General features: G+C 44.7%; 1 protein-coding gene across 4 annotated transcripts in view; it reads right to left on the reverse strand.

Moving 5' to 3' along the window:
* Positions 1–20,555, reverse strand: part of LOC105493387 (TRAF-type zinc finger domain containing 1) — a 29,106-nt gene extending 8,551 nt beyond the window's left edge. The window contains exons 1-6 of one of the 4 annotated variants that reach the window (XM_071071042.1): positions 20,427–20,555; positions 15,413–15,471; positions 10,501–10,636; positions 10,308–10,361; positions 3,805–4,210; positions 2,731–2,937 (exon numbers count right to left, since the gene is read on the reverse strand). In XM_071071042.1, the coding sequence (XP_070927143.1) occupies positions 2,731–2,937; positions 3,805–4,210; positions 10,308–10,361; positions 10,501–10,636; positions 15,413–15,459 (850 nt within the window). In that variant the 5' untranslated portion in view covers positions 15,460–15,471; positions 20,427–20,555. Of the gene's footprint in view, positions 1–2,730; positions 2,938–3,804; positions 4,211–10,307; positions 10,362–10,500; positions 10,637–15,412; positions 15,472–19,895 lie in introns of all 4 variants that reach the window. The other 3 variants (XM_071071043.1, XM_071071045.1, XM_071071044.1) reach the window with 3 other exon arrangements.
* Positions 20,556–23,555: the final 3,000 nt, after the last annotated feature.

The raw sequence follows: 23,555 nt of genomic DNA on the forward strand, positions 1-23,555 counted from the left end.
AGAAAAGTCTCTACCAAGTAGAGTAACTAGAGCTTGGCCCCTTATATAGGTTTGGGGTCACAGTCTGTGCTTATGATTTTTATGTTTCTATTTTTACATAAATTCAACTTTGTGATTTTTTTTTTTGAGGCAGGGTCTCACTCTGTTGCCTAGATTGGAGTGCAGTGGTGCAATCTTGGCTCACTGCAGCCTCGATCTCCCAGGCTCAAGAGATCCTGCCACTCAGCCTCCCCAGTAGCTGAGACTACAGGTGTGTGCCACCATGCCTAGCTAGTTTTTATTTTGTGTAGAAATGAGGTCTGAACTCCCTGGCTCAAATGATCCTCTCGCCTCAGCCTCCCAAAGTGTTGGGATTACAGGAATGAGACATGATGCTTTCTAAAAGTCCAAGCCGGCCAGGCATGGTAGCTCATGCCTATAATCCCAGCACTTTGGGAGGCCAAGGTGGGTGGATTACCTGAGGTCAGGAGTTCCAGACCAACCTGAGCGACACGGTGAAACCCCATCTCTACTAAAAACACAAAAATTAGCAGGGCATGGTGGTGCAAGCCTGTAATCCCAGCTACCCTGGAAGCTGAGGCAGGATAAATCACTTGAACCCCAGAGGCGGAGGTTGCAATGAGCCAAGATCACACCACTGCACTCCAGCCTGGGCAACAGAGGGAGACTGTCACAGAGAAGAAAAAAAAAGTCCAGGCCAAAAGCTTAATTTAAAGTTACCCCTAATGGTAGTATCTCTATGTGCCTACCAGAAGCACATATAAATTCTCAGAGGAACATGCCAGAAAACTTGGTGTTCACACAAACACCCACACACACATGCACACACGCACACACACACACACAGAGCAAGCCTCCATGAACGGGAGACAGCAGAAACAACATAGCAAAGAAACAGTTTGTGCTATTTTTGGACACAAAAGAAAATAAATATATTTAACATGTTTAAAGACATGTTAAAGAGGGAACTATGCTGGGTGCAGTGGCTAACGCCTGTGATCCCAGTCCTTTGGGAGGCCAATGGGTGGCACAGATTGCTTGAGCTCAGGAGTTCGAGACTAGCCTGGGCAACACAGTAAGGAACCATCTCCACTAAAAATACAAAAACATAGGTAGTGGTGCATCCCTGTGGTCCCAGCTACATAGGAGACTGAAGTGGGACGATCACTTGAGGCCTGGGGGCGGAGGCTGCAGTGAGCTGAGATCACACTACTGCACTCCATCCTCACTGACAGAGTGAGATTCTGTCTCAAAAACAAAAGACAAAAACAAAACAAAAAAAAACCAAAGAGGGAACTGTAATATGACTATGGAACAAAAGATTATTTTAAAAATAAAAAAAGATTATTTTTAAAAATTAGGAGGTACAATGAGGAAAAGGATCAAACAGAACTCAAAATTAAATATATAATCACTAAAGTGAAAATCTTAATGGACACTTTATACAACAGATTAGAAATAACTAAGGAGAAAAATCAGTGAACTAGAAGACAGATAAGAAATTACCCAGAATATCTGGGCGCAGTGGCTCACACCTATAATCCCAGAACTTTGGGAGGCTGAGGCGGGTGGATCACCTGAGGTCAAGAGTCTGGCCAACATGGTGAAACCCCGTCTCTACTAAAAATACAAAAAAACTAGCCGGGCGTGGCTGGGCGCGGTGGCTCACACCTGTAATCCCAGCACTTTGGGAGGCCGAGGTGGGCAGATCACGCAGTCAGGAGATTGAGACCATCCTGGCTAACATGGTGAAACCCCATCTCTATTAAAAATACAAAAAATAAGATGGGCGTGGTGATGGGCACCTGTAGTCCCAGCTACTCAGGAGGCTGAGGCAGGAGAATGGCGTGAACCCAGGAGGTGGAGCTTGCAGTGAGCCGAGATCGCGCCACTGCACTCCAGCCTGGGCGACAGAGCGAGACTCCGTCTTAAAAAAAAAAAAAAAAAAAATTAGCCGGGCATGATGGCACATGCCTGTAATCCCAGCTACTCGGGAAGTTGAAGCAGGAGTATCACTTGAGCCCGGGAGGCAGAGGTTGCAGTAAGCCGAGATTGCGCCATTGCACTCCAGCCTGGGCAAGAGCGAAACTCCATCTCCAAAAAAAAAAAAAAAAGTTCAGAATAGTATAGCAAATACCCATATACTTCTCATCTATATTCACAAAGTTTAATATTTCCTCACATTACTTTTATGTATTTATTCCCCTGAACTATTTGAGGATAAGTCTGAACATGTAACATTTTATTCCTAAGTATTTCATCATGTGTCTTTGAAGAACAAGGTCACTGCTTTCTCCTATGTAAACAATACGGATGTCACTCTCAGCAACTTTAATGTAAGTTCTCTACTTGTACAATAATGTCCTTAAGAGCTTTTTTTTTTTTTTGAGACAAGGTCTCACTCTGTCACCGGGCTGGAGCAGTGGCACAATCTCAGCTCACTGCAACCTCTGCCTCCTGGGTTCAAGCGCTCGCCTGTAATCCCAGCTACTCGGGAGGCTGAGGCACGAGAATCACTTGAACCCAGGAGGCAGAGGGGGCAGTGAGCCGAGATCATGCCACTGCACTCCAGCCTGGGAGACAGGACGAGACTGTCCCCCCCAAAAAAAAAACGAAACGAAAAATAAGGCAAATTCTATCTCATTAAAATCTTTCAATTGTATAAGAATTGTATAACCTGACTTACAAAAACTGTAGAGAAAGAGGCTAGTACAGAATAAGCAAGCCTACCCTTTATGTCACTCAGAGAACTGGGACCGCCATGAGACTGGTCTGCCTCACATACGGCCCTCCAAAAGTCCTGCTCTGCCACACTGGAGGCTTGGCCTTCATTTTGCAGACTTAGGGCCAACATGAAGTCCAAGTTTGCACTGTCTTCACCACCCTCTTTGGGGGGCTGTTGGCCTCTATTCCGTTCCTGCCTCTCTTGTTCTTCAACTGAAAAATAAAAAAACCAAAAACCAGCATTCAGGATACATTAGAAATGTTACCACCCTCAACTCAAGTCCATGCCTAGCAAATAGTCAAGGTTTACCGGCATCTGGGTAGGAACAAAAATGACCATGCTCAACCAGCTCTCTTCACCCTCTGGGTCTCCTAGCTCTGAACATTAAAGTCTGCCATATGAAAAGGCTCCATTATTATTCTACTTGTATTATTAAGCAATATTACTAAGCCATAATTATGAGACAGGCACTGCGCTAAACATTTTATACTTATTTTCTGAATTATAGTAGAATGGTTTAAAGCACAAGGTCAGATTACCTGAGTTCAAATCTTAGTTCTACCTTCAATTTTACCTACCTTCAAATAATGAGACAATTAAATGAGTTAATACATATAAAGTACTTTGCAAATGCCTAAGGGAAGTAAGATACAGGTTGAGCATACCAATCCAAAAATCCAAAATTTGAAACTTTTTGGGCATCAATATGACTCTCAAAGAAAACGCTCACTGGAACATTTTGGATTTCAGATTTCTCAGATTTGAGATACGCATCCAGTATATATAATGCAAATACTTCAAAAGTCAAAACACTTCTAGCCCCAAGTATTTTGGATAAGGGATACTCAATCTGTATAAGTGCTGGCTATTTACAAGACTGTCATCATCCTCACCATTATGAACCCTAACTATAATCCAATAGAGGCTATTTCCATTTTATAGGAAAGTGAGGTATTCCCAGTGTTACTCAGCTACAGTCAGGTTTCTATAATCAGGATCTATCTGGCCCCAAAGCCCTGTTCCCATTTGCCTTGGGATTTTGATGCCATTCTAGTTCCCTAATCCCAAGCACAACTCACACAGATTATTCTGAATTGAAACCTGGGCTGTAATGTTCCTTTGGTTGGTAGTTCTATCGTGGAAAACATCTGATTCAAAGGCTCTCAAGGGCCTTTGTGGCAGCCTCATGGGTGGGTCCAGAGCCTCAATTTGTCTGAGGAGTTGGGATGCAATCCAGATTCCATCCTGACCCCAAGATTCATCATATGCATTAGGAGGTATGACAACCTCATTTCTCTTTTCCTCCCCCTCTCTCCCACAAACTTCAGGGTGAGTCTTCAGATCTTTCACAAGGACATTGCGACCACAGTTGCCACATAGTTCCGTCCGGGCACCACAATAATCTTCATGTTCCTTCAGTTTGAGAATGGAAAGTTCTAAATCACAGTGCTGGCAGACAGCAAGCCGCAAAGGGCACTCAGTCTCCTACAAACCAGAGGAATGAGGTAGTTAATATGCATATCTAGGAGACGTGTGTTTTAGTATAGGGCAAGGAAAGCCAAGAGTATCTACTGCAATCTTCTCTTCCAACCCTAGATTATCCTGCCATTTTTTTTTATGTATTTAATATTTAAGAGTCACAGCTTCCCCTTTCGTTCCTGCCACAATGTTCTATAAAGGAAAATAAAATATTAGAGGGAGTCCACTACTCAGCCATCCTGACTATCATATCGTTTTGTGCACACATTACTAAGTAATCTAAAACCAGCCAGAGAAGCCCAGGAGCAAATAACAAGAATCATAGCAATTCAGATGTTTGTCAAAGCTCCAATGTCCCTGTCCCCTACCAACTACTCCAATTCAGTCTTAACTACCTAATAATGAGGAAAAGAACCTGCATTTTAGAAAGACACAGGTTTCTCTAACCTTCATATTTGTATTCAGCACAGGTTTTATTTTTTATTTATTATTATTATTTTTTGAGACAAGAGTATCGCTGTCGCCCAATGACAGAGTGGTGTGCATGGTGCAATTTCGGCTCACTGTAACCTCCACCTCTCGGGTTCAAGCAATTCTTGTGCCTCAGCTTCCTGAGTTGCTTGGGACCACAGGTGTGTGCCACCACACCCAGCTACATTTTTAGCACAGAAGGGGTTTCACCACATTAGCCAAGTTGGTCTCAAACTCCCAGCCTCAAGTGGTGTAAGCCACTACTCCTGGCAAATACATGTTATTTATCCAATAAAAGAGCTTTGGGGGCCAGGCACAGTGACCCACACCTGTAATCCCAGCACTCTGGGAGGCTAAGGCAGGCAGATCACCTGAGGTCAGGAGTTTGAGACCAGCCTGACCAACATGGTGAAACCCTACTCTACTAAAAATACAAAAATTAGCAAGGTGTGGTGGCATTCACCTATAGGTCCAGCTACTTGGGAGGCTGAGGTAGGAGAATTGCTTGAATCCAGGAGGCAGAGGTTGCAGTGAGCTGGGATCACACCACTGCAGTCCAGCCTAGGTGACAGGGTGGGGACGAAAAAAAAAAAAAAAAAGCTTTTGAAAAAAAACTTCTGAATTGGCATTACATCTACATAGTATCAACTTTTATTTTTTAATTTTAATTTTTCTTTTATTTTTTGAGACAGGATCTCAGTGTCACCCAGGCTGGAGTGCAATGGTGCGATCATGGCTTACTGCAAGCCTTGACCTCCTGGGCTCAAGTGATCCTCCCACCTCGGCCTCCCAAGTAGCTGGGAACCACAGGCACGTGCCATCATGCCTAGCTAGGTTTTTTGTTTTATTTTTATTTTGTAGAGACAAGGGTCTCCTTATGTTGCCCAGATTGATCTCAAACTCTTAGGCTCAAGCAGTCCTCCTGCCCTGGCCTCCCAAAGTGCTGGGATTACAGGCGTGAGCCACTGTGCCCAGCTGGTATACAATTTTAAAGCCCAAAAAGGATATATGTAAAAATCTTGTCTCTTCTTCCCTGTTCCTCAGCTACCTAAGGCCTTTTTATCAATTTATTGTGTTTCCTGCAAGAGATAGTTCATGCATATATAAACAGTGCTGAAAATGTTGTAGTAGCATTTAGAATAGAACTTCAATTTTTTTTTTTTTTTTTTTTTTTTGAGATGGCGTTTCGCTCCTGTTGCCTAGGCTGGAGTACAATGGCATGATTTCGACTCACTGCAACCTCCGCCTCCTGGGTTCAAGCAATTCTCCTGCCTCAGCCTCCCAAGTAGCTGGGATTAAAGGCACCCACCACCACACCTAGCTAATTTTTGTATTTTTAGTAGAGATGGAGTTTCACCACGTTGGCCAGTCTGGTTTTAAACTCTTGACCTCATGTGATCTGCCCACCTCGGCCTCCCAAAGTGCTGGGATTATAGGCATGAGCCACCACGCCCAGCCATTTTTTTTTTTTTTTTTTGAGACAGTCTCACTCTGTTGCCCAGGCTGGAATACAGTGGTGTGATGTTGGCTCACTGCAACCTCTGCCTCACAGGTTCAAGCAATTATCCTGCCTCAGCCTCCCGAATAGCTGGAATTACGGCATGCAGCATCATGCCTGGCTAATTTCTGTATTTTTAGTAGAGACGGGATTTCACCATGTTGATCAGGCTGGTCTTGAACTGCTGACCTCAAGTGATCCGCCCGCCTCCGCCTCCCATAGTGCTGGGATTATAGGTGTGAGTCACTGCGCCTGGCCTACCTTTTTATTTTTATTTTTTTGAGACAGGGTCTCCCTTTGTCGCCCAGGCTGGAATGCAGTGGCGCAAACAGGACTCACTGCAGCCTCAACCTCCGGGCTCAAACAATATTGTATCTCAGCCCCTCGAGCAGTTGAGACTACAGGAACAGACCACGATGTCCAGCTAATTTTTTAGTTTTTTGTAGAGATAGGGGTCTCACGATATTGCCTAGACTGGTCTTGAACTCCTTGGTTTAAGCAATCCTCTCGCCTTGGCCTCCCAAAGTGCTAGGATTACAGGCGTGAGTCACTGTAGCCCACTATGAATTACCTTTAATTTAAGGGTAATTTAATTATAAATTAATAAAATTAAGTTGTTACAGTTTGAGGCACATAGAATGAAATGCACAAATCTGTAAGTATATACCTTGGTGAATTTTAACATATGTATATCCACTCTTGCATAACTACCATATAAACAGCTGTTTGGATTTTTATTTATTTTTTTAGACGGAGTCTCACTTTGTCTCCCAGGCTGGAGTGCAATGGCACAATCTCGGCTCACTGCAAGCTCCGCCTCCCAGGTTCACGCCATTCTCCTGCCTCAGCCTCCTGAGTAGCTGGGACTACAGGCACCCGCCACCACGCCCAGCTAATTTTTTATATTTTCAGTAGAGATGGGGTTTCACTGTGTTAGCCAGGATGGTCTCGATCTCCTGACCTCGTGATCCACCCGCCTCAGCCTCCCAAAGTGCTGGGATTATAGGCATGAGCCACCACTCCCGGCCAAGAAATGCTGAAGATCAAGGCTGCGGGATGCTCCCTACTGAATGGGAAAACTGTCCTTGGTTCCACATAGGCTGTAGACACAGCCTTTCTGCCAGCAACTGTTCCTGCAAGGAACTTTAGCTCAACAGAACATACTGTCACATGGTTCCTTGAAGGGGTACAGCACTGATTTCAGTTGCATTATAAAAGATTGAGTGGTGCTTTTGACTATTAGTTTATGTCAACACTTGAAAACATGGTGAGCCCGTTTTTTTGTTTGTTTGTTTGTTTTAGATGGAGTTTCACCCTGTCACCCAGGTTGGAATGCAATGGTACGATCTCGGCTCACTACAACCTCCTCCTCCCAAGTTCAAGCAATTTTCCTGCCTCAGCCTTCCGAGTAGCTGGGATTACAGGCACGCGTCCCATGCCCAGCTAATTTTTGTATTTTTAGTAGAGACGGGGTTTCACCATGTTGGCCGGGCTGGTCTCGAACTCCTGACCCCATGATCCACCCGCCTCAGCCTCCCAAAGTGCTAGGATTACAGGTGTCAGCCACTGCACCTGACTGGATTTTTAAATTGGTGAATTAATATACTCTTTCAACGTTGGCCAGTTTTGGCCAGGTGCCATAGCTCACGCCTGTGATCTCAGCACTTGGGAAAGCCAAGGGAAGATCACTTGAGGCCAAGAGTTCGAGACTAGCCTCGGCAACATAGCAAGACCCCAACTCTATGAAAAACAAAAATAAATAAAATTAGCCATGCATAGTGGCCTATACCTGTAGTCCCACCTATGCAGGTAGATCATTTGAGCCCGGGAATTTGAGGCTGCAGTGAGTTATGATCATGCCACTGCATGCTAGCCTGGGGGACAGAGTGAGACTCTGTCTCTTAAAAAAGGTTTTTAATTTAAAAAAAAAGAAAAATGACAGGGCATGGTGGCTCACGCCTGTAATCCCAGCACTGTGAGAGGTCAAGGCAGTTGGATCACCCAAGGTCAGGAGTTTGAGATCACCCTGGCCAACATGGCAAAATCCCATCTCTACTAAAAATACAAAAAAAATTAGCCAGGCATGGTGGAGCACACCTGTAATCCCAGCTACTTGGGAAGCTGAGGAAGGAGAATCGCTTGAACCTGGGAGGTGGAGGTTGCAGTGAGCCAAGATCGCACCACCACACTCCAGCCTCCATGACAGGAGCAAGACTCCATCTCAAAAAAAAGACAAAAAAACTTTGGGCTGAGTACAGTGGCTCATGCCTGTAATCCTAGTACTTTGGGAGGCTGAGGCAGGAGGATCACTTGAGCCCAGGAGTTCAAGAGCAACCTGTGCAACACAGCAAGACCCTGTCTCTATTTTTGGGGGTTTTTTTTTCTTTTTTTTTTTTTTTTTGAGACGGAGTCTCACTCTGTCACCCAGGCTGGAATGCAGTGGCCGGATCTCAGCTCACTGCAAGCTCCGCCTCCCGGGTTTACGCCATTCTCCTGCCTCAGCCTCCCGAGTAGCTGGGACTACAGGCGCCCGCCACCTCGCCCGGCTAGTTTTTTGTATTTCTTAATAGAGACGGGGTTTCACCGTGTTAGCCAGGATGGTCTCGATCTCCTGACCTCGTGATCCGCCCGTCTCGGCCTCCCAAAGTGCTGGGATTACAGGCTTGAGCCACCGCGCCCGGCTGGGGGTTTTTTTTTTGAGACGTAGACTCACCCTGTCATCCAGGCTGGAATGCAGTGGCGCGACCTCAGCTCACTGCAACCTCTGCCTCCCGGGTTCAAGCGATTCTCGTGCCTCAGCCTCCCAAGTAGCATGCACCTCCACATCCAGCTAATTGTTGTATTTTTAATAGGGACAGGGTTTCACCGTGTTGGCCAGGCTGGTCTCGAACTCCTGACCTCAAGTGATTCGCCCACCTCAGCCTCCCAAAGTGCTGGGATTATAGGCGTGAGCCACCCCACCCAGCCAACCCTGTCTCTATTTAAAAAAAAAAAAAAAAAAAAAAAAAAAAACCTTCTGCCAGTTTTATCTCAACTAGCAAGCAAATGATACTCTATTCTCTCTCACCAAATGCTGAGGAATTTCTTAGGTTAAGTAGCATGTTATCCAAGTGTTCAAGAATTTAAAATGAGGCTGGGTGTGGTGGCTCACGCCTGTAATCCCAGCACTTTGGGAGGCTGAGACGGGTAGATCACAAGGTCAGGAGTTTGAGACCAGCCTGGCCAACATGGTGAAATCCCATCTCTACTAAAAAAACAAAAATTAGGCCGGGCGCAGTGGCTCACGCCTGTAATCCCAGCACTTTGGGAGGCCGAGTTGGGCGGATCACGAGGTCAGGAGATCGACACCATCCTGGCTAACACGGTGAAACCCCTTCTCTACTAAAAATACAAAAAATTAGCCGGGCGTGTGGTGGGCGCCTGTAGTCCCAGCTGCTCGGGAGGCTGAGGCGGGAGAATGGCATGAACTCAGGAGGCGGAGCTTACAGTGAGCTGAGATCACGCCACTGCACTCCAGCCTGGGCGACAGAGCAAGACTCCGTCTCAAAAAAAAAAAAAAAAAAAAAAAAAAAAAAAAAAAAAATTAGCCAGGTGTGGTGGCGGACGCCTGTAATCCCAGCTACTCGGGAGATCGAGGCAGGAGAATTGCTTGAACCTGGGAGGCAGAGTTTGCAGTGAGCTGAGATTGCACCACTGCACTCCAGCCTGGGCAACAGAACAAGACTCTGTCTCGGAAAAAAAAACAAAAAAAAAAACCCAAAGAATTTAAAATGAAATGACAGCTTGCAAGGCAGGCTGTGTGCTAAAGAGGTTATCCCATACTGGCAACTCCAGGGCTGGCTTCATATTCAGTGAGACTGCCAATAACTAACCCCCAGCAGAAATGATAGACTCAGTTCCAAAGGGAAAGACTTCGGGAGTCTCAACATACACAAGGGAGTTCCAACAGCCAGGTAGCCGAATCAGGCAGCAGTCACAAAGTCAAGGCCTCAAACAGGCTTTGAGAAACAGTATGCATGTGAGCTCGTGGAGAACTAACACTCAACCAGACTGGCTTTCTGCTCTGCATGTGGGTCTGTAATCTCCGTAGGACTGGGACCACAGTAACTCACTCCATGGAGCAACAAGACTAACCTCATGCTTCTTTAACAGTCTCTTCTCCAACTTCTTGTTACATTTGCAGGTCACCTAGCATAAGAAGTGAGAATCAATAAATTGGCTTTGTGACAATATGCTCATTTGCTATTGCACAATAGCAAACAAAATACATTTATGAACAACAGCAAGTGTAACACATGTATAAACATTTGGGTACTTGGTGGCTCACCTGACAGTGTTCTGCAGCCATGTGAGTCTCCATGTCAGATTTGGGAAATGGTTCCTTGCAGATAGGACACATACCAATGTTCCTTTGACAGTGGATCTCATGGATGGTAAAGTTAAACACAGGAATTTCTTTTTTGCTACAGAAATAGAACAAAGAAAAAGGCAAGCATTACTGACTAATCTATGCCTTTTCTTGCACAGTGGCATCACATGGAAATCTGTCCTATCCAATCTTTAGTCTCCATTATTTATCTTTAGTAAATACCTAGCCTACAAACTCATGATTATTACCAATCCTGCTTTTCAAGAACTAAATCCTGGCCGAGCGCGGTGGCTCACACCTGTAATCCCAGCACTCTGGGAAACCGAGGCAGGCGGATCACCTAAGGTCAGCTGTTCGAGACCAACCTGGCCAATATTGTGAAACCCCGTCTCTACTAAAAATACAAAAATTAGCCAGGCGTGATGGCAGGCACCTGTAATCCCAGCTACTCGGGAGGCTGAGGCAGGAGAATCACTTGAACCTGGGACGCAGAAGTTACTGTAAAAAAAAAAAAAAAAAAGAACTGGCCAGGCGCAGTGGCTCACACCTGTAATCCCAGCACTTTGAGGGGCCGAGGAGGGCGGATCACCTGAGGTCTGGAGTTCAAGACCAACCTGACCAAATGCAGAAACCCTGTCTCTACTAAAAATACAAAATTAGCCAGGTGTGGTGGCACATGCCTGTAATCTCAGCTACTCAGGAGGCTGAGGCAGGAGAATCGCTTGAACCGGGGAGGCGGAGGTTGCAGTGAGCCTAGATCGTGCCATTGCACTCCAGCCTGGGCAACAGGAGTGAAACTCTGTCTCAAAAAAAAAAAACTAAACTAAACTAAACTAAATCCTGTCCAGGTGCAGTGGCTCACACCTGTAATCCCAGCACATTGAGAGGCTGAGGCAGGTGGATCACTAGAAGTTAGGAGTTCAAGACCAGCCTAGCCAACATGGTGAAACCCCGCTTCTACCAAAAATATAAAAAATTAATGGGGTGTGGTGGCGGGCGCCTGTAACCCCAACTACTTGGGCAGCTGAAGCAGGAGAATCACTTGAACCCAGGAGGCGGAGGTTGCAGAAAGTTGAGATTGTGCCACTGCACTCCAGCCTGGGCAACAGCAAGATTCCGTATCAAAAAAAAAAAAAGAACTAAATCCTGAAGGCTGACTCTTCTGTGCAACATTCTGAGTTACCAGTGCTATGCACTACTACCTCTAAAAGCTCAGCCTTACTTTCTCAAAGTCAGAGCTGATCACAACATGAAGTCAGATGCCAAAAAGAGTGGAGCTAGGCTATTCCAAAACCATCCATGTCCCAAAGCAGAGTGATACGCTCCAGGATTATTTTTTGTTTGTTTGTTTCTTTGTTTGTTTTGTTTTTTGAGACGGAGTCTCGCTCTGTCGCCCAGGCTGGAGTGCAGTGGCGCGATCTCGGCTCACTGCAAGCTCCGCCTCCTGGGTTTACGCCATTCTCCTGCCTCAGCCTCCTGAGTAGCTGGGACTACAGGCGCCCGCCACTGCGCCCGGCTAATTTTTTGTATTTTTAGTAGAGACGGGGTTTCACCGTGGTCTCGATCTCCTGACCTTGTGATCCGCCCGCCTCGGCCTCCCAAAGTGCTGGGATTACAGGCGTGAGCCACCGCGCCCGGCCTAGGATTATTTTAAAACAGAAAACAAACCAAAACAACAATAAAAACAAGTGAAAAAATACCCTACCACTGATTTTTCCTCAGTTTTAAGTAGTTAAATTTCATTGGCTTTTATTCCATGAAAAGTCAAACCAAAAGGAGAAGATGCCAGCTTTGGGATAGTCAAAGGGGAAGGGGAAATTGTCTCCTGTATGCCTCACAGGCCTTTCAAAGCAGGCTGGATGCTTCCTGACTACAGGAACATGCTCTCTGGCTGGGTTGGTAGAAACTTCACTTCAAAGCTGCACAAAAATCAAATCCTGAACCCTTTCCTCCACCAGTCTGGTCTCTCCACTTAATTTTCCCATTCTCACTTAGTTTAGTGGTCCAAAGAACATATCTAAGCTACACAAATTAAGGAAGTAAAGTGATAATCTTACATGAAAGAATAAGACCATTTAAACATGAAAAGATTAGACACACACTCGAACTAAAGGTACATTCTATTCAAAGGCATTACTTTTACTTATTTGGATAGGACCATTGTAAAATTCCAATTTGACCAGCTAAAGACATTAAAGAAGGTACCTATAACAATAATTCAGAAAAATAAAATACGGAACAGGATCAATACAGATAGTCATAAAACACATTATTTAAGATCATATTTTGCCTCTGAAGCTGAATACTAGAAGAACTCTCTCCCACACTAAATAATAAATAGTTTATTTCTCTTTTAATAACCTTTAATATTCAGACATTGTCTAAAAAACATTTCGAAGTAGAATAAATGATGTGCCTCCAGCTTATAGTCATTCTTCCAAACTGAAAGACCAAGACACCAAGGCAGTGCAATTCATTTTCATCCAATGGTGGAATTATCAAGCTGGGGACCCCAAGGCAGCTCTCAAAGCGGCACTGGAAGGTGACAGAACAATCAACCGTGAGAGATGGGAAGAAAACTCAAATGGATAAAGAGGTAAATTACTGACAGATTTAACTTCCCATATTTCTCTCAAATTTCTAGCTTTCTAAGGAAACTACTCATTTTGAATTAATTTAGTTAAAATAATAAATCCCAACTTTTTAAAGATGTTGTGAAACTAATAGTTTAATACATTACTGGTGGTAGAATAAACTATCTAAAAACAGTCTGAAAATGCATTTCTAGGACCATAAAATTATATACTCTGTAACACAATAATCCTCCTCTTGGGATTATGTATGAATATTTTCATTAGAGTATCATAGAATGGTAAAAAATGAAAGTCATTAAAAATACCTAAGCAAGAAAGGAATATCTAAGTTACATATAGTACACCAACAAAGTGAAAGAAGCAATGTTATATTGTGATTGCAAATCATGTATGTACAAATGCCATGAAAATTAAAGCCAGCTGGCCGGGCGCGGTGGCTCAAGCCTGTAATCCCAGCACTTTGGGAGGCCAAGGCGGGTGGATCATGAGGTCAGGAGATCGAGACTATCCTGGCTAACATAGTGAAACCCCGTCTCTACTAAAAATACAAAAAAAAAAACTAGCCGGGCGTGGTGGTGGGCGCCTGTAGTCTCAGCTACTTGGGAGGCTGAGGCGGGAGAATGGCGTGAACCCGGGAGGCGGAGCTTGCAGTGAGCCGAGATCACGCCACTGCACTCCAGCCTGGGAGACACAGCGAGACTCCGTCTCAAAAAAAAAAAAAAAGAAAAAAAAGAAAATTAAAGCCAGCAATTACCGCTTAGGGTGTAGAAAACCTGGGTTCCTTTTTCATAATTTTGGCAACAATTTTATTTTAATGGCAAATATGGAGACACTAAATGTCTAGCATTTACTTTACAAGGCTGTTCAGGATAACTTGTCGACATACTACATACACAAGGCCCCTAAAACTTTAGAATTAAAACAAAAAATATTAAGGACCACACCATCATAATATGAAAAAGCAAGAATCGAAAGCAGCTGTCAGGTAAGACCACAAAGCATTTACTAGTCCACATATTCACCTCTTAGGAAATGCTAAAATAAGATATTTGCAACAATTATATAAAATAGTTGCCTGCTGTTTTTTTCTTTTAAAATTTAACTGCCAACATATTCCTACCAAACATTCCAACCAGATGAAGTACTAATATGCTTTCTTCCTACCTTCAGATAAAATGAAGATGTTTTAAGTGAGATAAATGGGTGCACAATTCCGTATCCAGATAAAACTGCTAAAAGTCTCAAGGAAGGGCTAGCAAATTAGAGGTGAAATTTCATTTAGATATAAATAGCTGAAAGGCAAACCAAAGCTTCCAGGAAAATTCCCAAGAGCTTTCCAAACACTAAACACAAACAACCAGAAATTAATTCTTTACAGGTTTAGTCAGCCTTCTATGCTAATTTGCTTTTTTCTTTAATTTCTTTGGCTTTGAATAGCCTTGTTTTTCACTAGCTTTCCATTAACTCACCCTTTAACTCTCTTAGCATAGTTATTTATATATTGTCCTAGGCTTGAGATTCCTCCTAATTGGAGTAGACTGATAAAACAGGTGTATCTTAACTAACGCTAAAAACCAGTGTGTCTGTTTTCTTATGTTTCAGTAGCTATACATATAAAATTCAAAAAAACCTAAAATAGCTTATGAAATGGTAGAAAGTGATAGTGGCATAGCAGAAATACCCTACAATATGGCAAGACACCTTCAATGAGATGAAATCTTAATTCCAAGCAGGTAAAGAATATTGTAACCAGCTCTTGCTCTAATTATATCCTAATTCTGCCAAAGTTAGGCTGAGAAGAAAGAAAAAGACAACAACGACAACAAAAATGTTATTTGACTCAAATATTCTACCAATGAGTCAAACTATTTTTGTTATTCCACATCTCTTTCTACCACAGTTTGCTAAGGTAAACATAGCACATTGTGAAAGAAGTACCCAGTGAAGGAAAATAAAGTAATAAACATAGCAGACAGTTCTGCTTTGCTTTTTTTGTCAGCTTACAGTAAGAGCACTTGTATAGCACCAAGATACCAAGTTAAGTTCTTAGGAAATCCCCAACAGGAACCAGCTGATTACTAACTTTACAACTAGTTTCATTTCATCAGGAAAAAGATGCTCTTTCTTGTAATTCATGTGGGTTATAAACACCAAAATAAAAAGCTTAACATTCAAGACTGTGTCAGTCTTCACTAAGAGTTTTTAAATCAGGAAATGGTAGTGATTAAGCTTGACTGTCCTCATTCCACTAACATTTCTTAGATTTAATGTCTTACCAGTTGTCACACAGTCGAGTTTCCTGGTCATCTAGAAATTCAGCCATCTTTAGCTCTTCCTGAAAACCACAAAGGAAGACATGAACTTTCTCTTTCATTTCTGCTTTCAAGATGACATGCAAAAAACAAAATAAAAAACTAGTATACAGAAAATGTCACCCAAACCTGCATGTTAAAGCATTTTATTCAATATCCAGCCCCTTGAGATTTTCTTATTTTAAAATTATCAATTTAAAATAATTTTATTGGATAACGGACTTTTAAAAAATAAAAATAATAAAATAAAATACTTTTACTAGGCTGGGGACAGTGGCTCATGCCTATAATCTCATGCCTATAATCAGTACTTTGGGAGGCTGAGGCGGGCGGATCACTTGAGCCCAGGAGTTCAAGACCAACCTGGCCACAACCTGGGGAAACCCCACGTCTACAAAAAATACAAAAAAAAAAAAATTACCCAGGCATGGTGATGTGTGCCTGTAGTCCCAGCTACTCAAGAGGCTGAGGCAGGAGGAATGCGCAAGAGGAATGCTTAAGCCCAGGAGTTCAAGGCTGCGGAGAGCCATGATCATGCCACTGCACTCCAGCCTGGGTGACAGAGTGAGACCCTTTCTCAAAAATAATAATAATATCCTGGCCAGGTGCGGTGGCTCACACCTGTAATCCCAGCACTTAGGGAGGCCGAGGCAGGCAGATCACAAGGTCAGGAGATCAAGACCATCCTAGCCAACATGGTGAAACCCCATCTCTACTAAAAATACAAAAATTAGCTGGGCGAGGTGGCGCGTGCCTGTAATCCCAACTACTCTCGAGGCTGAGGCAGGAGAATCGCTTTAACCAGGGAGTAAGAAGTTGCAGTCAGTGGAGTTCGTGCCACTGCACTCCAGCCTGGCGACAGAGTGAGACTCTGTCTCAAAAATAAATAAATAAATAAAAATAAAATAACATCCCTCAGAGATTTCATCCAATTACCCTAAAAGCATCATAAATAACAATAATAAAATTATCAAATACAGGAAATTAACACTAATACAATACTAGTAACTAATCTATAGAATTTATTCAAATTTCACCAACAAGCCAGGCACAGCGGCTCATGCCTGTAATCCCAGAACTTTGGGAGGCTAAGCTAGGAGGATTGCTTGAACCCAGGAGTTTAAGATCAGCCTGGGCAATATGGTGAAACCCCTTCTCTACAAACAATTTAAAAATTAGCCAGACGTGGTGGCGCACACCTGTGGTCCCAGCCACTCAGAAGGCTGAGATGGGAAGATCACTTAAGCCCAGGAGGTCAAGGCTGCAGTGAGCAGTGATTGTATCACCGCACCCTAGCCTGGGTGACAGAGTGAGACCCTGTCTCAAAAAAAAAAAAAAAAATCACCATCCCACCCTTTTTCTGGTCCAGCATTCAATCTAGGATCACACATTGCATTTAGCAGTTACTTGTACTTAATTTCCTTTGATCTGGGAGAGTTCTTCAGTCTTTCCTTCTCTTTCATGACCTTGTTAAGCATACTGGCTTCTTTTTTTTTTTTTTTTTTAAACAGAGTCTCGCTCTGTTGCCTAGGCTGGAGTGCAGTGGTGTGATCTCGGCTCACTGCAACCTCCATCGCAGCCCGAGTAGCTGGGACCACAGGTATGTGCCACCATGCCCAGCTAATTTTTGTATTTTCAGTAGAGACGGGGTTTCACCATGTTGAGCAGGATGGTCTTGAACTCCTGACCTCAGATAATCCACCAGCCTTGGCCTCCCAAAGTGCTAGGATTACAGGTGTGAGCCACCATGCCCAGCCAGCTATTTTATATAATGTCCTTCAATTTGGGTTTGTCTGATATTTTCTCATGATTAAATTCAGGTTACATATTTTTGGCAAGAACACCATAGAAATCATGTTATGCTCGTCTCAGTGCCTTATATCAGAAGGTACATGATGTCAACAGTCTTATTTTACTATTGATGTAAACCATGATCACATAGTTGATATGGTGTCTGCCAAATTTCTTCACTATAAAGTTTCTCCTGCTTTTTAAACAAGATGTCAATGCAGAAAGCAAAGCACTGGCAACTTTACTACCATTGTTTAGTTTAGATTATTCCTTTCCATGATACAAAAATGGTCTTAAATCCTGCCCCCAATAGGGTTCTTTAATGGTTTTGGCATTATCAAGTGAGTTGCCACTTTTCAAAACATGTATTTAGTCATTTGTTCAACAAGCTTAATTAGGACAATACTTTGGGGCTGGGCCCGGTGGCTCACGCCTGTAACCCCAGCACTTTGGGAGGCCGAGGTGGGCGGATCACTTGAGGTCAGGAGTTCGAGACCAGCCTGGCCAACATGGCGAAACACCTCTCTACTAAAAATGTAAAAATTAACCGGGTGCCTGTAGTCCCAGCTACTAGGGAGGCTGAAGCAGAACTGCTTGAACCCGGGAGGTGGAGGTTGCAGTAAGCCAGGATCGCACCACTGCACTCCAGCCTGGGCAAAAGAGTGAGACTCTGTCTCGAAAAAATAAAAATTAAAAAAAAAAGGACAATACTGTAGGCCAGGTGCAGTGTCTCACACCTGTAATCCCAGCGCTCTGGAAGGCTGAGGTGGGTAGATCACTTAAGCTCAGGAGTCAAAGGCCAGCCAGGAAACATAGTAAGACCTTGTCTCTATAAAAAATAAGCAGCTGGTGTGGTGGCTCACCCCTATAATCCCAGCACTTTGGGAGGCCGAGACGGGCGGATCACAAGGTCAGGAGATCGAGACCATCCTGGCTAACACGGTGAAACCCGCTCTCTACTAAAAAATACAAAAAATTAGCCGGGCGTGGTGGCGGGCGCCTGTGGTCCCAGCTACTCGGGAAGCTGAGGCAGGAGAATGGCATGAACCCGGGAGGCAGAGCTTGCAGTGAGCTGAGATCACGCCACTGCCCTCCAGCCTGGGCAACAGAGCGAGACTCTGTCTCAAAAAAAAAAAAGGCAAAAAATTAGGTGGGTGTGGTGGCACATGCCTGTAATCTCAGCTACTTGGGAGGCTGGGGTGGGAGGATGAGGTAGTCCCCAGCTACTTGGGAGGCTTGAGCCCAGGAGGTCAAGGCTACAGTGAGTGAGTTGTGATCACACCACTACACTCCAGCCTGGGTGACAAAGTGAGACCCTGTCTCAAAGAAAAAGAAGACCATACTGTGTGCCACTGTGCCCTGGCACTAAAAATGCTTTACAAAATAAGGAAATATAGTATCTGATAAAGCGATTTAGTGGTAGAGAAAAACAATAAGCAAAAAAATACATATAACTTAAGGTGAGTATTGTGATGGAAAAGTATACAGACAAATAAATGGGGGTGGAGTAGAGGCAAATCTACTTTAGGTAGATAAGAGTGATCAGGAAGAACTTTCTAGGCAGACGACATTTAAAGTAAGAACTGAAGTACAAGAGCCAACCATGAAAAGACAAAGATGGAGGATGGGAATGGGGGAAAATCCATCCAGGCAGTGGGAAGGGCAAAAGGCCTAAAAGCAATGAAAGAGAAAGTAAAGGCAGACCTGGAAAAACATAATAAAAAAGGGGAATGACTCAAGGTCTTGTCATATAAGACAGAAAGAATATTGGATTAGATTCCAAGCTCAATGGTAAACACTGAAGGGCTTTAAACTAGGGAATGACATAATTCAAGATACCCACTCTGGGCTGGGCGCGGCAGTCACGCCTGTAATCCCAGCACTTTGGGAGGGCGAGGTGGGCGGATCACTGGAGGTCTGGGGTTCGAGACCAGCCTGGCCAACATGGCAAAACCAAGTCTCTACTAAAAATACAAAAATTAGCTGGGCGTGGTGACAGGCGCCTGTATGCCAGCTACTCAGGAGGCTGAGGCAAGAGAATCACTTAAACCCAGGAGGCAGAGGTTGCATTGAGCTGAGATCTCGCCACTGCACTCCAACCTGAACAACAGAAGGTGATTCCATCTCAAAAAAAAAAAAAAAAAGATATTCACTCTCACGAAATGGCAACTAAGGAGGGCTGTCCGACTGATTTCAGGTGTGCTCTATTCCAGACCACTAAATGGCCAACTCTAAGGCCAGAGCTCAGATGTGGCAGGTGCTTGCTTTTCTAGATGCAAGGAGACTGGGGGTGGCCTGCAGGGTCCCCCTCTGGGGGTCAAGTTCTGGCTGGTTCTGCCAGATTTAACCTCTCTGGGCCTCAGATTCTTCAGGCAGAAGACTGACAATACTTCAAAGGATCAAGGAAACGAGCGAATGCACGGAAGAGTCGAGGCACAGAAAAAAGTCTTCAAGCTTATAAGGAGCCCGTTGGGCGTCGGCTAGATCTCTCTGGTCCGCAGAGGGGACCGTCCCTCTGCCCGAGGCAGTGTAGCTTCCACTGCCGGGTCCAGATACCCCAAGGTAGTTTCCAATCGCCCCCTTCCCCAGCAAGGTCGGTGATGGGGAGTGAAGAAGTAAGCGGCTTCTCAAATAATAGCAGTTGCCAAACGCTTACCGGGAAAATCTTTTAATCCCGACTACAATCCTAAGAGGTGAAAGTCTTGGTCCCCACTTTAGAGGCTGCGAAAGCGGAAGGCCACCTGAGTTTTCCGCAGCACCAGCGGGTCGGAGTGCGGGCTCGGACTCGGGTCCTTCGGCCTCGAGGCCGCATTAGGCCACTCGCGACCCCCCAGGCCGGCAGCTCGAGGCTCGGGCTCTAGGCCCAGGCCGGCATTGAGCCCAGCTCCGCCCGGGACGCGGTGGCCACAGAGGCGCTGCGGACGACGCCCGCTTCCCGGCTCCCCAGACCAACCTAGGCCGCGAAGGGGGCGGCGTCGCCGGGGGCTGCCAAGGCGCCGGTTCCCTGAGGAGAAAGCGCGGCCTCCTCCAGTCGCCAGAGATGCCGCCGCGCGGGCATCCTCTCCTCACAGTCGCTACCCCGGGCCCAGAGACCCCACGCCCACACACCCCTCCCTTGGGATGCCGGACCCTTCCTAAACTGGAGGCCTCAGGGAATCTCCAGCCGCGTGCCGCCGCTACACCTCACCAGGGACGAGAGGAGAAACGTTGAGTTGACACACTAGCTGCAGACACGGAGCCTCCTCTGTCAGACCCCGCACTGAACAACGGCCCTCAGAGCTGCCTCACCACTTCCGCCCATCGCGGAGGAGCGCTCCCATTGGCCAGGGGCTGCTCCAGCTGTCGACCCATTGGATAACACCGTTGTCGCTCCCAGGGCCCCGCCTTCTGCGCGTCGATTGGCTCCCCGGAGGCCCACGGGGGCGTGTCCCTGGAAGCCCTGGCCCCTGCACATCTGGAACCAGAGGCACGGAGCTGAGCTGTGAGCCTGTTGCTGAGTTTAACAACTGTCCCCGACACAGGCTAATAATATTTGCATGAATAATTCTGTACAAACATTACTAATATGCCTAATATATTGAGATAATTAATGGTATTTGTTCTTTTCTCATGAGCCATTAATACTTATTAGTCATTCTTGTTGCTATGATAATGCCCTTGTGCAAGACTTCTGCAGGGCTGTGACCATATTTGAGCACTTTACTTTTTTGCAGTGGAAGAGTGAACCTGAGATGCAGGTTTGAGAGCTAGTTTCTCCACTTGCTGCCTGAATGGATTCCCTGAGCTTCTCTTACCTCGTGTATAATAAAGGAGAGAATAATTATGTAAGTATAATTACCAAGCACATATTACAAACAATACAGCCATTTAAAATTATGATTCCATTGCAGATTATAATTGCAAAATATGGAGGGCAAGGCGGGTGGATCTCTTGAGCTCAGGAATTAGAGACCAGCCTGGGCAATATAGTGAGACCGTATCTCTACAAAAAAAATACAAAAATTAGCCAGGCGTGGTGGCACGCACCTGTAGTTCCACCTCCTTGGGAGGCTGAGGTGGAAGGATCCCTCGAGTCTAGGAGGCAGAGGCTGGAGTGAGCCCTGATCATGCCACTGCACTCCAGCCTGGGGGAACAGAGCAAGACCCTGTCTCAAAAATAATATAATGTAATGTAATATAATATAATATAATATAATAGCAAAATGTTCATAAGCTAGTACTAAGCAAGAAAAGCATCTAATGGGCTGGGCGCGGTGGCTCACGCCTGTAATCCCAACACTTTGGGAGGCCGAGGCTGGTGGATCACCTGAGGTCAGGAGTTCCAGTTCAGCCTGGCCAACATGGTGAAACCCCATCTCTACTAAAAATACAAAAATTAGCTGGCTGTGGTGGCAGGCGCCTATAATCCCAGCTACTTGGGAGGCTGAGACAGGAGAATCCCTTCAACCCAGGAGGTAGAGGTTGCAGTGAGCCGAGATTGAGCCACTGCACTCCAGCCTGGGCAACAAAATCAAAACTCCGTCTCAAAGCAATATTTATAACAAAATAAAATATTTAGTTTAAATATGCAGTATAATTTGTGCGATTCCAAACATATAAAGTTCAAAACCAGGGAAAACTAACCTAAAGTGCAAGAGAAGTAAGTAACTGGTTCCATTCAGAGGGTATATAGCCTGCAAGGGGATATGAGAAAGATTTTCTAGAAATATTTATATCTTGATCTGCAAAGTGATTAACACAGATGTATTAATTAGTAAATAGTTATTAAGCTACACACCTATGTCTTAAGCACTTTACATTGTATGTTAAAACTTACTGGAGTTCAAAAGAAAGCACAATCATTAAAGATTAAAAAACAATCAGAAAAAATGTGTATTAATATGAATTAAGCATATTAATATATTAAGTATATATAAAGAAAAAAGGAACCATATAGTGTGTTCTCTTATGAATAAGGTGTTTTAACTCAGCATAATGTTTTTGAGGTTTATCCATGCTGTTGATAATATCAAGCCTATTCCTTTCCAGTGCCAAGTAGCACAGCACATGGATATGCCACAATTTATACTGACAAACATTAGAACTGGTTCTAGTTTTTGGCCAGGCGTGGTGGCTCACAATCCCAGCACTTTGGCAGGTCGAGGCGGGTGGATCGCCTGAGCTCAGGACTTCCAGACCAGCCTGGGCAACATAATAAAATCCTGTCTCTACAAAAAATACAAAAAGTTAGCCACTGGTGGTGGCTCATGCGTGTAGTCCCAGCTACTTGGGAGGCTAAGGTGAGAAGATTGCTTGAGCCTGAGAGGTGGAGGTTTCAGTGAGCTGAGATGGCACCACTGCACTCCAGTCTGGGTGACAGAGTGAGACTCTGCCTCAAAAAAAAAAAAATTGATTCTAGTTTAAGCAGTAGTAAACATTCTTGTGCAAGTCTTTGGGGATATATGTTTTCTCTCAGATAAATACTTGGAAGTGGGATTGCTGGATCATATGGTAAGTCTATGTTTTAACTTTAGAAACTGCCAAACTGTTTTCCAAAGTGATTGCGCCACTAAGCGTTCCCAACAGCAGTGTAGGAGAGTTTCAGTTGCTCCGCATAGTCATCCACTTGGTATAAACACATTTTGAATAAATAAACAGGAGAATGGCAGTCCTGTCTCCTGGGAACAGCTGTCTTCCCTTGCCTGAGTGACCCAGAAGCTCCTCTAAATTCATAGTTCACAGTGGGAGGAGAAAACAAGGTCCAGGGTAGCAAAGAATGAACTGGAAATAATGATAAGCTCAAATTTCACTTAACCCCTGGGGCGCCTTATTTTCACTGGCCTAAATCCAACAGCAGAAATCAAAAAAGTTTAGGAGCATTTTATTCCTGACCAAAAAAGGCAGGCAAGGCAGGGTGATTACAGTGGCAGCAGAAAGGATTTGATTAGGTTAGAGGAAGAGCTGCGTCTTGGTTTACCAGGAGTCACCTGTATGAGAGGATTAGATGGAGTTCCCCCCAACCTCCTTGCACCAGAATCTTTAAAGGGCTCGTTAGAAATTTATTTTTTTTTTAATTTATTTACTTATTTTTTGTTTTTTTGAGACAAAGACCCACTCTCTCGCCCAGGCTGGAGTGCAGTGGCGCGATCTCGGCTCACTGCAACCTCCGCCTGCTGGGTTCAAGCAATTCTCCTGCCTCAGGCTCCCGAGTAGCTGGGACTGTAGGCACCTACCACCACACCTGGCTATTTTTTTGCATTTTTAGTAGAGATGGGGTTTCGCCATGTCAGTCAGGCTGGTCTTGAACTCCTGACCTCAAATGATCCTCCTGCCTTGG

The sequence above is a fragment of the Macaca nemestrina genome, chromosome 10 (assembly GCF_043159975.1).
Source record: "Macaca nemestrina isolate mMacNem1 chromosome 10, mMacNem.hap1, whole genome shotgun sequence".
Classification (NCBI taxonomy): Eukaryota; Metazoa; Chordata; class Mammalia; order Primates; family Cercopithecidae; genus Macaca; species Macaca nemestrina.